At 49.1% G+C, this 15,804-nt stretch overlaps 1 protein-coding gene across 1 annotated transcript in view; it reads left to right on the top strand.

The window, feature by feature from the left end:
- The window catches only part of si:dkey-220o5.5 (actin filament-associated protein 1-like 2), a 74,533-nt gene that overhangs the window by 34,493 nt on the left and 24,236 nt on the right, over window positions 1-15,804 (top strand). The window contains exons 5-9 of the mRNA XM_060856349.1: window positions 4,890-4,995; window positions 6,609-6,817; window positions 9,195-9,374; window positions 11,139-11,231; window positions 11,640-11,724. Of these exons, the coding sequence (XP_060712332.1) occupies window positions 4,890-4,995; window positions 6,609-6,817; window positions 9,195-9,374; window positions 11,139-11,231; window positions 11,640-11,724 (673 nt within the window). The remainder of the gene's footprint in view (window positions 1-4,889; window positions 4,996-6,608; window positions 6,818-9,194; window positions 9,375-11,138; window positions 11,232-11,639; window positions 11,725-15,804) is intronic.

The following is a 15,804-nucleotide window of genomic DNA, read 5'->3' as shown; positions in this document are numbered from 1 at the left end:
TGGCATGGCCAATCTGCGTAACCTGCACACGGGAATCTATGCAGACACGGGGAGAATGGGCAAACTCGACACAGTTGCCCGAGAATGGAATTGAACCCAGCTCCATGGTACCGTGAGGCAGCAGTGCTCACCGCTGAGCCTCCCTGCCGCCCCCATGTGGGGAGAATCTAGATGAACAGCCAGGAGTCTATGGGGAGAGATAAGCCAAAAGGCAAGGAAGACATGCATGGGACCTCATAACAGCAGTTGAGGCAAATACCACAGATGCTTTTAAAGTTGAGCGAGGCAATCATGAGGTGGTTCAGTGGTAGGGTGTCATGGTGGCTCAGTGGTTGGCGCTGCTGCCTCACCGTGCCAGAATCCTGGATTCGATTCCAGCCTTGGGCAACTGTCTGTGTGGAGTTTCACATTCTCCCCGTGTCTGCGTGGGTTTCCTCCGGGTGCTCCGGTTTCCTCCCACAGTCCAAAGATGTGCAGGTCAGGCGAACTGGGGTGTGCAGGTGAGGTGCATTCATCAGGGGTAAACGTAGACTAAGAAGGTAGGGAGATGAGTCTGGGTGGGTTACTCTTCGGAGGGCCTGTGTGGACTTGTTGGGCCGAAGGGCCTGTTTCCGCGCTGTAGAAAACCAAATCAGTTCAAGATGGTATCTCAGGTTAGGCCTCGGGGGTATGCGTGTGTCTGCACAACCAGAGACTACAGCCTGACACTTATCTGGGGAAACAAGTCATATCACTGAGAGCAGCTGAGGCCCTGTATGGGGAGCGAGGAGAGCTGTAAAAAGCAGATTTTCAGAAGGAATGAAAACAATTATTCCTCGAAATACTTGGCAGGTCTCGCAGCATCTGTGCAGAGAGACACAAAGATAATGCTGCAAATCTGTGACCTGTCTTCCTTAAGTTAATCTTGATAAATCTTTCACTGCAGCTTGGTGCCTCATCTCTGAAAGCAGCATTGTGTGGGATCTTTTCAGAAAAGAGTCGACGTTTCAGGCATGAGCCTTCACCAGGAGAGCCCTGATGAGGGGTTTTGTCCGAAACGTCGACTCTCTTGCTTCTCAGATGCTGCCTGACCTGCCGTGCTTTTTTTCCAGCCCTACACTTCCGCGACTCGGAGATCTTTTCATCCATACATCATTCAGAAGGGACTTTTAGACACTCAATGTCTTTGGATAGAGACAAAGATACTGGTAGGGATGTCACACAGATAATGAGCAAGTACCTTGACTGGGTTCAAAACTAACAGAGACTTTGAGTGGTTCTGGTCTTCTTCATTGAGAATGCAGCACCAGCATGGGATTCAAACCCAAGCAAGACGGGACCCTTTCAAAACTAGCCCAAACAGACAGAAAGGGGAGAACCAGCCAGTTAAAGTTAGTCCTCACGGTTCATGTGCAGCTGTTTTTGTTTTCACGAAAGGTTCAAAGCAGTGACTCTCTCTCTCTCTGCCACTAATTAAGCTGTTTATTTTGCAAAAGTAGCACAAATGTTAACAGTCTCGCAACTGCAAGCAAGAATCAAGATCAATCCAAAAACCTGGCCTCCACAGAAAGTCAAAATGCAGTTTTTGCTCCTGTGCCCAAACCCAATTTGACACAAAAGGTCAGACTGTGCTGGAGACAGGAGAAGTCAGCCTTCATCTCCCTCCTCCCTCCCTCTCGTTATCCCTTTTCCCCTTCTCCTCCCTCTCTCTTTTCCTTCGGCCACTTTTCCTGCACTCTCTGTTCCTTCGTTTCTCTCATTTGCCTCTCCATTCCCGTGTCTGCTTGCTTCCACCCCACCACCACCACCCCCCCCCCCCCCCGCCCCACACCAAACAGCGCTGTGTGTCGTAAGTGCTTGTTGGTGAATGCAGTTGAATTTGTTTTAAGCTTCTGGTTTGACATTGGGCAGCTGCTGCTGTCTGGCAGCGCGCCAGACCGGAGTCTGTGACAATCCGCACTCCCACAGATCCTCTAATGAGTGGCACTAATGAGACCACATCAGAGAAAAGCCCTGAAGACTGGGCCCCACTGGCTCGATGAGCTGGCAACAGCCCTCGCAAAGTTCTGTTCGAACCGACTCCCCAGCTCATCATTATGTTTTCCCAATGTGAGTTGGAGCTCACACAATCCGGAATTCTGGAAATGAGTGAAAATAAAAATCACTCCATCGAAATCCTGGAGGTCATCAATGACTAGAATTGGAGCTGGACCATCGATTCCAGTCAGAGGGAGAGAACCCAGCAGAATCCTGCCTGTGGAGATCACAGAGCACCAAGCAGGAATGTGGTCGAATGTTCCCATTTGCCTGGCTAAATGCAGCTACAAAAGTTCTCAACACCATTCAAGACACAGCAGTCCATCTGAGGGGTATCCCATCTAACCCCTTCAGCATCCTCTTCCTCTACTCCTGATGCACAGTCGCAGCAGCATGTTCCAACTGCAAGACGCAAGAACCAAGAATCTATTGAGTGCACCTTCTAAATCCGTGGTTTCTACTCTCCAGGAGGGCAACGGCAGCAGATACATGGTAACACCAGCCCCCTGCAAGTGACCCTCTGAGCCCCTCACCATCCTGACGTGGAAGGATATCAGAGAGTCATAGAGATGGCTGTTCCTTCAGTGTAGCTGGGTCAGAATCCTGCAGCTCCCTCCTTGGACAGCACTGTGCGAGGGTCCTTATGCCCCAGGGTTCCCTGAGGCAGTTCACTACCACCTTCTCAAGGGGAAATTAGAGATGGGCAATAAATGTGAGTCTCACATCCCATGGTCTGGGCACATCTATCAATTGGAGTTGCAGGGAATTGGTGGCTGAACAAGGAAGTCCATCCCTCATACTAGATTAGTGTGGTGCTGGAAAAGCATCAGGTATTCCTGATGAAGGGCTTTTGCCCGAAACGTCGATTTTCCTGCTCCTCGGATGCTGCCTGAACTGCTGTGCTTTTCCAGCACCACTCTAATCTAGACACTGGTTTCCAGCATCTGCACTCATTGTTTTTACCTCGTCCACCCCTGATACATTGGCCATTTGTCAGCACTGAGTAATGCTGGCCCCCCCAACACGCCTCGGCCTTTCGGTGTTAAGGCCACTCAGTGCCAAATCCCCTGGGAGGTCCGATGGAGCAAGGCTTGTTGCAGTCTTCATCAGCGGGGATTTCTCCTCTCACTATCCTTCCGATCAACCCCACTTGTATTTTATATGTGTCTTTCCGCAACAGGCCAATGAATTTGCGCCCAACCTGCTCAATTTTTCCTCGTGAGACAACAGCATCTCAGGGAGGATCATAGGGCGGCTCAGGATGAGACTGGGGCCCAGCCACCTCTCGATGGCAGCTTGACTGTCCAGTGTTGGGGAATTAAAAGCTCAGGCTTTGCATCTCTGCAGCCTCCACCTGTCGTCGTGAACCCTGCTGCTGTCCATCAAATTCTGTGTGTGTGTGGGTAGGATGACCACAGCCGGGTGACCTGAAGACTGTGCTCTGGCTGACAGTATCCTGACCGGTGCCTCACCGAGGTTTGCATGATCTGTGAAAGCTGACCAGTAAGGTCTGGAGCGCAGAGCATCATAGCAACCGACGCACGGCCCTGAATCTGGAACCCGACTCAAACCCACACTGGAGCTTCTAATAAAGTCATGGTGTGGCTCTTTCAAACACAGGCCAACGTAATCTTCAAAAGGGCACAAGCCTCTCCAGAGAGAAGGAAAATGTCCTGTTTACAAGACGTGGGCTCGTTCCCCAGCTCCCCCTCTGAGCTGCTGCCCTGATACCATCAGCGGCAGGAAATCAGTCATAATTAATGTCTGGACAAATTGTTTGCAAGACCAGGAACACCCACATAAACAGAGGAAGCACTGAGGGCCCCTCAGTCGCATCAAAAGCGACAGGAATTCAAGATGACCGAGTCATTCTGCAGCATTCCCCAGCATGGCGCGTTTGCGATAGGGTGTCGGGGGTGGGGGCGGGGTGTGGTGTTCGACTGTGGAGCCCAGTGTCTGGATGGATGCTGCTCTAGCTTGGGTGGGTTAGGCAGTGAAAGTGACTCGAGTGGACACTAGCTGCAGGACAGATGCTATCAGCCTGAGAGGGAGGGGACAACAGGTTCGTGCTCTGGGGCGTCACTGCCAGTTGCTCCCAGTTCCTCAGTAAGTCCAGTACTGGGCAACAAGCGACAAACTCCAAGCTCCTTTTAACACTGTCAGTCACAATGAAGCTGTTGGCACTCTGAGCTAATATGGACAGAGTGCTGGCTCCTCTGAGAAAGGTTGCCCCACAGTCATAGAGATGGACAGCACGGAAACAGACCCTTCGACCCACCCTTCCATACTGACCAGATATCCCAACCCCAAACTCGTCCCACCTGCCAGCACCCGGCCCATATCCCTCCGAAACCCTTCCTATTCACATACCCAACCAGATGCCTTTTATATATTGCAGTTGTACCAGCCTCCACCACCTCCTCTAGCAGCTCATTCCACACACGTACCACCCTCTGTGTGAAAATGTGGCCCCCTTAGGTTTCTTTTATATCTTTCCCCTCTCACCCTCAACCTATGCCCTTTAATTCTGGACTCCCCCATGCCAGAGAAAAGACTTTATTTATCCTATCCATGTCCCTCGTGATTAAATAGACTTCTATTAGGTCACCCCTCAGCCTCCAACACTCCAGGGAAAACAGCCCCAGCCTACTTAACCTCTCCTTATAGCTCAAATCCTCCAACCCTGGCAACATCTTTTCTGAACCCTTTCAAGTTTCACAACATCTTTCCGATAGGAAGGAGCCCAGAACTGCGCACGGTCTTTGAAACAGTGGCCTAACCAATGTCCTGTATGTTGGCAAATACTGTCTCAATGCCCAGAGTTGAGCTCCAATTGCTCCCACAGCTCTAACCACATCTTCCTCTCCCAACAGATGCAGAGTACTCCTCCACCGGCCCCTCACCAAACCAATGAGGTCCACCCCGATGACTCCTACGAGGATGCAGAACCACTCAACCCTCTCACGCAGTGCACTGCAGGTTTGTGAACTGACAAATGCAAACATCATTCCTTGAGGTATGTGCGACAACAGAAAGACAGTTACACAGGGATTCTGGATTCACAGTCTAACTGGTCAATGGCGATAAAGGCAACAAGCGCTGGAGGATCTCAGCAGGTCTGGCAGTGTCTATGAAAAGAGGAGCAGAGGTAATGTTGCCAACCCAAAGGAACCAGTAATGAAAAAGAGTCATATCAGATGTGAAACCTAAGTTCTGTTTCTCTGAGTGACTCTGCTTCGAATCCCCAGCATCTACAACAATTTGCTTTCATCTGACTGGCCAATGGCAAACCATCCCAAAACAGTTGGATTTCCCATATTTACTGAGTGCCCAGGGGTCTCCAGGGGAGTGTGTCAGGATTTACAGGGGTCTCCAGGGGAGTGTGTCTGTATTTACAGGGGTCTCCAGGGGAGTGTGTCAGGATTTACAGGTGTCTCCAGGGGAGTGTGTCTGTATTTACAGGGGTCTCCAGGGGAGTGTGTCTGTATTTACAGGGGTCTCCAGGGGAGTACGTCTGTATTTACAGGTGTCTCCAGGGGAGTGTGTCTGTGTTTACAGAGATCTCCAGGGGAGTGTGTCTGTATTTACAGGGGTCTCCAGGGGAGTACGTCTGTATTTACAGGGGTCTCCAGGGAGTGTGTCTGTCTTTACAGGGGTCTCCAGGGGAGTGTGTCTGTATTTACAGGTGTCTCCAGGGGAGTGTGTCTGTGTTTACAGGGGTCTCCAGGGGAGTGTGTCTGTATTTACAGGGGTCTCCAGGGGAGTGTGTCTGTGTTTACAGGGGTCTCCAGGGGAGTGTGTCTGTATTTACAGGTGTCTCCAGGGGAGTGTGCCTGTGTTTACAGGGGTCTCCAGGGGAGTGTGTCTGTATTTACAGGGGTCTCCAGGGGAGTACGTCTGTATTTACAGGTGTCTCCAGGGGAGTGTGTCTGTGTTTACAGGGATCTCCAGGGGAGTGTGTCTGTATTTACAGGTGTCTCCAGGGGAGTGTGTCTGTGTTTACAGGGGTCTCCAGGGGAGTGTGTCTGTATTTACAGGTGTCTCCAGGGGAGTGTGCCTGTGTTTACAGGGGTCTCCAGGGGAGTGTGTCTGTATTTACAGGGGTCTCCAGGGGAGTACGTCTGTATTTACAGGTGTCTCCAGGGGAGTGTGTCTGTGTTTACAGGGATCTCCAGGGGAGTGTGTCTGTATTTACAGGTGTCTCCAGGGGAGTGTGTCTGTGTTTACAGAGATCTCCAGGGGAGTGTGTCTGTATTTACAGGGGTCTCCAGGGGAGTGTGTCTGTATTTACAGGGGTCTCCAGGGGAGTGTGTCTGTGTTTACAGGGGTCTCCAGGGGAGTGTGTCTGTATTTACAGGGGTCTCCAGGGAGTGTGTCTGTATTTACAGGGGTCTCCAGGGAGTGTGTCTGTATTGACAGGGGTTTCCAGGGGAGTGTGTCTGTATTGACAGGGGTCTCCAGGGGAGTGTGTCAGGATTGACAGGGGTCTCCAGGGGAGTGTGTCAGGATTGACAGGGGTCCCTGGGGGAGGAGCATGTCAGTATTTATTGAGCATTCCCATTTGAACCTGTATGAAATGAATGTGCTTCCAGAGTGCGCGGACTCAGACAGCAGTCACTATGAATCTTACGGAGAGGATGACGTTTCCGGGAACAACCGCACAGGCTCTCTTCGAATGCTGCCCACAGACTCGCCCACACGACCTCCGCCCCACCCACGGATCTGTGGCTTTCTCTGGCGGAAGAAGTGGCTGGGACAGTGGACCAAGCAGTTATTTCTCATCAGAGACCAAGCTCTGCTGGTATGTCCCCACACGCTGGCCCGAGACAGTCCTGGAAAGGTCGGAACTTTCTGCACTCTGATCTACCCTTTGCCAGAGCCTCAGTAAGACTGCGCTACAGTAGACTCTCCTCCCTGCCCAAGTCTCCTCCGACAGCCTCGATATCCTGACTTCCACCTGTCTCTGGCATTTATGATCTAACCATAGCTCCTTTTTTATCTCTCTGCATTACACACAGACTCACATTAATGCATGGGTATTAACGCTCATACTTCCCCTCTCATTTGGTGCTCAGTTGGATGCCTGTTTCACCCTGAGGTAGACAGGCATCTCAATGGCTATTAGAGTCATAGAGATGTACAGCACAAAAACAGACCCTTCAGTCCAACCCGTCCATGCTGACCCAGATATCCCAACCCGATCTAGTCCCACCTGCCAGCACCCGGCCCATATCCCTCCAAACCCTTCCTATTCATATACCCATCCAAATGCCTCTTAAATGTTGCAATTGTACCAGCCTCCACCAATTCCTCTGGCAGCTCATTCCATACACACACCACCCTCTGCGTGAAAAAGGTGCCACTTAGGTCTCTTTTGTATCTTTCCCATCTCACTTTAAACCTCTGCCCTCTAGTTCTGGACTCCACCATCCCAGGGAAAAGACCTTGCCTATTTACCCTATCCATGCCCCCTCATAATTTTGTAAACCTCTATAAAATCACCCCTCAGCCTCCGACGCTCCAGGGAAAACAGCCCCAGCCTGTTCAGCCTCTCCCTATAGCTCAAACCCTCCAACCCTGGCAACATCCTTGTCAATCTTTTCTGAACCCTTTCAAGTTTCACAACATCTTTCCATTAGGAAGGAGACCAGAATTGTATGCAATATCCCAACAATGGCCTAGCCAATATCCTATACAGCCGCAACATGACCTCCCAACTCCTGTACTCAGTACTCTGACCAATAAAGGAAAGCATACCAAATGCCTTCATCACTATCCTATCTACCTGTGACTCCACTTTCAAGGAGCTATGAACCTGCACTCCAAGGTCTCTTTGTTCAGCAACACTCCCTAGGATCTTACCATTAAGTGTATAAGTCCTGCTAAGATTTGCTTTCCCAAAATGCCATTGATATATTACATTGCTGGGTAGGTCTTGTAACAAGTCATTCAAAAGTATGATCATCGTTTAGACTGATAACTGAATTGGGATATGATAAAGATGTTACAAGTTTGCTCACCATCCTGGGCCCATGTTGATAACCATCTGAAACAGTTACTTCCAACAGGGTAGGCTGCAGTGCTGTCCAATACTCAGGGTACATCCTCAGCGTTTTAAGAGTTACTTCACCAGTCAATGCGATAACTCAATCAGGACTGATCCCAAATGACAGCATTGTGCAGGGAGGAAAGATTAAGGAGAATAGGATTCACACTCAGGACTTCAAAAGAATGAGTTGACCTCATTGAAATGTGTTCGATTCTTGCCAAGATCGATTCGAGGGGCGGGGGAGGGGGAGACGATTTCCTGGGTTGGAGAGTCAGGAGGTCGCGATCATTGTCTCAGGATAAGGGGTCATCCATTTTGGACAGAGATGAAGAAAAAGTGCTTCACTCAGAGATTTGCAACGTTTGGGAGTTCTCCAACCCAGACAGCTGCGACGTCCATGCATGTCTGTGGGGAGGGAGGTGATGGCCTTGTGGTACTTAATTGCTGGACTGTGAACCCAGGGATCCAGGTCATGTTTTGGGGATCCAGGTTCGAATCTGGCCAGAGCAGGTGATGGAATTTGAATTGAACAGGGAGAAATCTGGAATTAAGAGCCTACTGCAGGCCATGGACCCATTGTTGACTGTTAGAAAAAGCCTCCTGTTTCACTTAGATCGTTCAGGGAAGGAAACTGCCATCCTTATCTGGTCTGGCCAACATGTGACTCCAAACTCATGTCAATGTAGTTGACCTCGAACTGCCATCTGGGCAATGAGGGATACCCTCACCAGCAATCCCCTCATCCCGTGAACAAATGAGGGGGAAAAAAAGTCAACAAGAGTATTCAAGACTGGGATTGACAGGTTCCTTTGGACATTAAGAGAAGGTAAGGATCTGAGAAGCAGGAGGTAGTATTGATCTGAGTGAATGTGTAGGAGGTGTCCCCTTTTCCGATGAGGATGGTGGCCAAACAATGAAACCGGTGAAAATGCAGGACAGTATCAGCCACTCACTCTCATTGTAGTCTCAGTGAGGTCGATGTATCGACTGGAATCACAGACTTATGCAGCAACCCTGTGCGTTTGGGTGATGGGGTGTGGGCTCTGTGTCAGACCGAATCATCTCGCCCGCAGCTGATGTCAATAACCTTCTCGCCTTGAGCGCTTAAATCAGTTCTCCTTTCCTGCAGTGTTATAAGTGCATGAAGGACCAGTATCCCTTGATGGAGCTCTGCCTGCAGGGATCCCGGGTCGCGTACAAGTTTAAACGCAGTAAGAAGATACAGCACGAGCTTAAGATTACCACAGCGAGTCATGAGACTCTGGTGCTTGGCTTGCAGAGTCGTGAGCAGACTGAGGACTGGCGGAAGGTTTGGAGGTGTTAACACCAGAAATTTAACTCAGCGACTAACTTGTACAGTCACCCTGTTTGTAAATGACTCAACACTAGAATGACCTTCATTACAAGTCACTAACCAGTATCGGAATTGTGGGTATGGCTGGTGAACAACTAAACCTTGTTATGGGTGACTAACCGGTACATTAATCCTTGTTGCGGGGCACTAACAAGAACACTAACAGTGATCCATGTTATCGGGTACAAAGTGGTGTAGTAACTATGGTTCGGTGTGTTTGTTGGTACAATCGCCATCATTAGGAATGACTCCCTGTGACATTACTTCTTTTTATTGGTTTACTAACTTGTACAGTCACAGCATTTAGGTGGATTCACTGATATTGACAGCACCCATTGCGACCAATTCTTACTGGATGCCTTGTTCCAGGGAATGAACCATTCCAGTACCCCTGGGTCACTGGAAGCTTGGCAATGAGAGCATCTGCTTTAGAGTATGGGTGGTACTGTGTCTCAGTGGTTAGCACTGCTGCCTCACAGCACCAGGAACCTGGGATCGATTCCGCCCTCGGGTGACTGTCTGTGTGGAGTTTGCACGTTCTCCCCGTGTCTGCATGGGTTCCCACAGCATGCTCTGGTTTCCTCCCACAGTCCAAAGACGGGCAGGTTAAATAGATTAGATGAAGGGCTTATCATCTAACTCTCCTGCTCCTCAGATGCTGCCTGACCTGCTGTGTTTTTTTAGCGCCACACTTTCCGACTCTGATCTCCAGCATCAATAATCCTGACTCTCTTCCAGGTTAGGTGGATTGGGCATGCTGAATTGTCCATCGTGTCCCGGGATGTTAGCCATTGGAAATGCAAGGTTATGGTGACAGGGTGGGGGAGCAGGTCTGGGTGGGATGATCTCTGGAGAATTGGTGTGGAATCGATGGGCCCAATGGTCTGTTTCCACACTGTGGGGATTCGATGATTCAGAAGCCTGTCTGGCTCATGATGAAATACACAAGCTTGGGTTTAACTCTGATACACATGATCGAATGGAGTGGGTTTGAACAGCCTCCTTCGAGTGTTCCCAAAAGAAGGGGAAGCACGTGTGGGACGATCGGGGACATTAATCAAATTTTACGCTAAGCGTTGCTTAATTGCAGAGTGGAAGGGCACTGTTGCACACAGGAGTGAGGTATAGATTAGATTACTTAGATTAGATTACTTACAGTGTGGAAACAGGCCCTTCGGCCCAACAAGTCCACACCGACCCGCCGAAGCGCAACCCACCCATACCCCTACATTTACCCCTTACCTAACACTACGGTCAATTTAGCATGGCCAATTCACCTGACCCGCACATCTTTGGACTGTGGGAGGAAACCGGAGCACCCGGAGGAAACCCACGCAGACACGGGGAGAACGTGCAAACTCCACACAGTCAGTCGCCTGAGTCGGGAATTGAAACCGGGTCTTAGGCGCTGTGAGGCAACAGTGCTAACTGCTGTGCCACCGTGCCACCCACAAGAGGCCAGAAACTGGCCAGTTTTGTTTCCCAGGTCTCTCAGAGTTAGTTGTACCCGTCAGCCTTGGGTTAGTGGTCAGGCAGTTGTTGGCGGCACTCTCCTATTCCTTGCAGGAAGAGGAGGACTGTAGTAGAAGCGAGCTGAAACTGGAGTTTTCTGGCAAGGGGGGGGGAATCAAAACAACAATGCCAGTGAGAAACGATTTGGTCTGAAACAATTCTGGACTCATCTCGGGTCCCATAATGCAGAGCTTTTACTGTCTTTAGGTCGTTGAAGAGGTGAGCAGTATGCCTTCCCGAACATCATCATGCAATTCACCACAGACGCCAGGGACGGACAGTCAATGTGTCGCAAGCAAAGTAAGTCGAAATATACCGCTCAATGTTTACCCCATTTTGGTCGAGTGGGCTAATCCGACGATGAACACTCTATGTCAAGAGCTAGTCTGCCAAGCTTGGGAAAGGAAGGTCAGGGAAATCCCTTTGCAGGTCGATCCAACACCAAGTGGAATAAGGAGGCCAAGGTAAAGGTCAGGGGTCAGAGGGATTCGATTCTAAGAGGAAGTTGTCCGCCCGCTGTAGACATGAATACACACAAAATTCGACCCACAACTGAAGTTTTTCAATTTGAAATGAATGTCCCACCACATACTTAGACTAGCATGTGACTCCTGACATTTGTATGACCTGTCATGGCCTCTGAACTAACGAGAATGCTTTGCCAAGGGAGCCGTGTTTTCTGAAATAATGTGCTTTGCTTTCCCACAGTCAGCACTGAGGGGCAGTCGAGGTAGCGAACTGGAGAGACCCCCAGGTGAAGTGCTCACTGACAACCCAACCACTCGAGACACAGGTGAGGCCTCACTCCACGCCCTCCATTTCCTCAGGAGTTGTTATTGTCCGTCTCGCCAATTGCTCAGATCTCAAACGCTGGACTTCAGGCTCCGAGCTGGACTCAGGGTGTAGCCTATGTCTCTTCATTGAATGCCCAGCCTGAACCTTCATGCCCACCAACCACATGGCATCCATACCCAGATCCTTTACATGAAGTACAGGCATGGTAGCAAAAGCATACTTTTGTTCAAACAAAACGTGGGGATTTCTTGAAATCATGAGGGGCTTAGATCGAGTGACTAGCAAAGACCATCTCCTGAAGGGTAAAGAAATGTCAAACTTAAAGGTAAATTTTTACAGCGAGGGGAGAAAGATTTGAAGAGGACTCAAGGGGCAACCTTTTCACACTGAGGGCATTGTATGTGAATTGTTCTGCCAGAGGAAGTGGTCGAGTGGAACGTTTTAAAAGAACTTTGGACAGGCAGACAAAGGCTGAGGAGGGATGTGAGCCAATTGCAGGTAAATGGGACCAGCTTAGTTTGGGAAACTTGGTCAGCATAGACGAGTTGGACTGAAGGGTCTGCTTCCGTGCTGTATGACTCCATGGTTCTAATTTGAGATGCTGCTGGATTTTGTTGAATGAATGCAGGTGTAAGATAAATAGTAGTGGCAGTGATGATCTCAAACTGATTCAGAGAAATGCGTCGCCTTGCTGTATTTATGTCGATAATTCTGAAATTGGGAACACAACCACAAACTCTGAAGCTGCTTATTTGAAATCCAGCCGACTGACATTGTAAGTATGTTTAAAATGGGAGGTGATCCAGTTTGGTGGGAGGAAAAGTGCTGCTAAGTACATAGAGTAACAGAGCACGGAAACAGACCCTTCGGCCCAACCCATCCACGCCAACGAGATATCCCAACCCAATCTGGTCCCACCTGCCAGCACCCGGCCCATATCCCCCCAAACCCTTCCTATTCATATACCCATCCAAATGCCTCTTAAATGTTGCAATTGTACCAGTCTCCACCACTTCCTCTGACAGCTCATTCCATACCCGTACCACCCTCTGTGTGAAAAAGTTGCCCCTTTAGTTCTCTTATATCTTTCCCGTCTCACCCTAAACCTGTGCCCTCTAGTTCTGGACTCCCCGACCCCAGGGAAAAGACTTTGTCTATTTATCCTATCCATGTCCCTCATGATTTTATAAACCTCTATAAGGTCACCCCTCAGCCTCCGACGCTCCAGGGAAAACAGCCCCAGCCTGTTCAGCTTCTCCCTGTAGCTCAAATCCCTCCAACCCTGGCAACATTCCCCTAAATCTTTTCTGAACCCTTTCAAGTTTCGCAACATCTTTCCGATAGGAAGGAGACCAGAATTGTACGCAATATTCCAACAGTGGCCTAACCAATGTCCTGTACAGCCGCAACATGACCTCCCAACTCCTGTACTCAATACTCTGACCAATAAAGAAAAGCATACCAAATGCCTTCTTCACTATCCTATCTACCTGCGACTCCACTTTCAAGGAGCTATGAACGTGCACTCCAAGGCCTCTTTGTTCAGCAACAATCCGCAGGATCTTGCCATTAAGTGTATAATTCCTGTTAAGATTTGCTTTCCCAAAATGCAGCACCTCACATTTTCCTAAATTAAACTCCATTTGCCACTTCTCAGCCCATTGACCCATCTGGTCTAGATCCTGTTGTAATCTGAGGTAACTCTCTTCACTGTCCAATACACCTCCAATTTTGGTGTCATCTGCAAAGTTAACTAACTATATCTCTTATGCTCACATCCAAATCATTTATGTAAATGACAAAAAGTAGAGGACCCAGCACCGATCCTTGTGGCACTCCACTGGTCAAAGGCCTCCAGTCTGAAAAACAACCCTCCACCACCACCCTCTGTCTTCTACTTTTGAGCCAGTCCTGTATCCAAATGGCTAGTTCTCCGTGTATTCCAAGAGACCTAACCTTACTCACCAGTGTCCAATGGGGAACCTTGTCGAACGTCTTACTGAAATCCATATAGATCACATCTACTGCTCTGCCCTCATCAATCTTCTTTGTTATTTCTTCAAAAAAACTCAATCAAGTTTGTGAGACATGATTTCCCACGCTCAAAGCCATGTTGACTATCCCTAATCAGTCCTTGCCTTTCCAAATACATGTACATCCTATCCCTCAGGATTCCCTCCAACAACTTGCCAACCACCAACATCAGGCTCACTGGTCTATAGTTTCCTGGCTTGTCCTTACCATTTTTCTTAAACAGTGGCACCACGTTAGCCAAGCTCTAGTCTTCCGGCACCTCACCTGTGACTATCGATAATACAAATATCTCAGCAAGGGACCCAGCAATCACTTCTTTAGCTTCCCACAGAGTTCTAAGGTACACCTGATCAGGTCATGGGGACCTATCCACTTTTATGCGTTTCAATACATCCAGCACTTCCTCCTCTGTAATATGGACATTTTGCAAGATGTCACCATCTATTTTCTGAGAGATTCCCAAGGATCTGGGTGCCTTGTTCTTAGGGAGCTGAAAGCCAGTGCAGCAAGCAGCTCAGATGACAAACGTTATGCTCACCTTTGTTGTGAGGATTTCAGTTCAGGGCAAAGAAGTCTGGCTTCAATTGTACACTGCTGGGACCGCACCTGGATAATTCTGTGCAGATGTGGTCCCTTGACCTCAGGAGGGAGTGACTTGCTATAGAGGGAGTGCAGCAGAGGTTCATGGGATTGTTCTCTTAACTAGTCCGACTGTCATCAAAGGAGAGATTGAGGAGACTGGGTCTGTGTTGTCCTGAATTTAGAAGGACGAGTGGCAATCTCACAGAACAGCAATGTTTGAGAAGATTTGCAGCTCAGGTTGATGCGAAGTATGTAACTTAGCTCACTGAGCTGCAAGCTCGACGTGAGACTCTCACTGATGATGTTACCTTGTCATGGTGACCAAAGGGCTGAAAACAAACCTTCCAGTTCAGCCAGCCAACTGACATACGTCATCTCATGGAATCTTACAAAATTCTTCAGAAACAGAAATGATGTTTCCCTGGCTGTGGACTCCAGAATCAGGGAACTCAGTCTCAGAGGGAGAAGGAGGCCAATGAGAGGAGGTAGAATTTCTTCCTCGAGTCATACAACATGGAAACAAACCCTTTGGTCCAACTTGTCCATATGAACCAAATACCCGAACCTACTCTCACCCCATTTGCCAGCACTTGGCCCGTATCCCTCTCAACCTTTCCGATTCATGTCCCCATCCAGATGCCTTTTAAATGCTGCAATTGTACCAGCCTCCACCACTTCCTCTGGCAGCTCATTCCATACATGCACCACCCTCTGTGTGAAAAAGTTGTCCGTTGGGTCCCTTTTAAATCATTCCCCTCTCACCTTCAACCTATGCCCTCTCGTTCTGGACACCCCTACCTGGGAGAAAAGAAATTGAATATTCACCCACGCGTGCCCCTCACGATTTTATAAATCTCTATAAGGTTACTCTTCATCCTCCTATCAGCACAAGTAGATAGGTTGGTGAAAAAGGCATACAGGCTGCTTACCTTTATTAACTGGGTATACAGTATGGAGCAATGAGAACTTGTGACAATCTTCTAAAACATTGGTTAGCCCACAGATGGTTGGTTTAGAATAGATTCCCTACAGTATGGAAGCGGTCCATTCAGCCCACCAAATCCACAATGACCTTCTGAAGAGTAACCTACCCAGACCCATTCCCCTTCCCTCTACTTACCTCTGACTAATGCACTTAACACTGTGGGCAATTTAGCATGGCCAATTCACCCTGACCTGCACATCTTTGAATTGTGGGAGGAAACCGGAGCACCCGGAGGAAACCCACGCAGACACGGGGAGAATGTGCAAACTCCCCACAGACAGTCACCTGAGGGCGGGAATCGAACCCAGGTCCATGGCGCTGTGAGGCAGCAGTGACCACTGAGTCAGTAGGAAGTGACTGCAATGGAGAAGACGCAGATCAGATTGACCAGAACGTTGCCTGGGATGGGAAATCTCAGTTATAAGGAGAGAATGGATAGGCTGGGTTTGTTTTCCCTGGAGCAATGAAAGGATTTGA

The sequence above is a fragment of the Hemiscyllium ocellatum genome, chromosome 48, assembly GCF_020745735.1.
Source record: "Hemiscyllium ocellatum isolate sHemOce1 chromosome 48, sHemOce1.pat.X.cur, whole genome shotgun sequence".
NCBI classification, from domain to species: Eukaryota; Metazoa; Chordata; class Chondrichthyes; order Orectolobiformes; family Hemiscylliidae; genus Hemiscyllium; species Hemiscyllium ocellatum.
The sequence above is the reverse complement of the archived record's forward strand: the minus strand, read 5'-3'. Positions and strand labels throughout refer to the sequence as shown.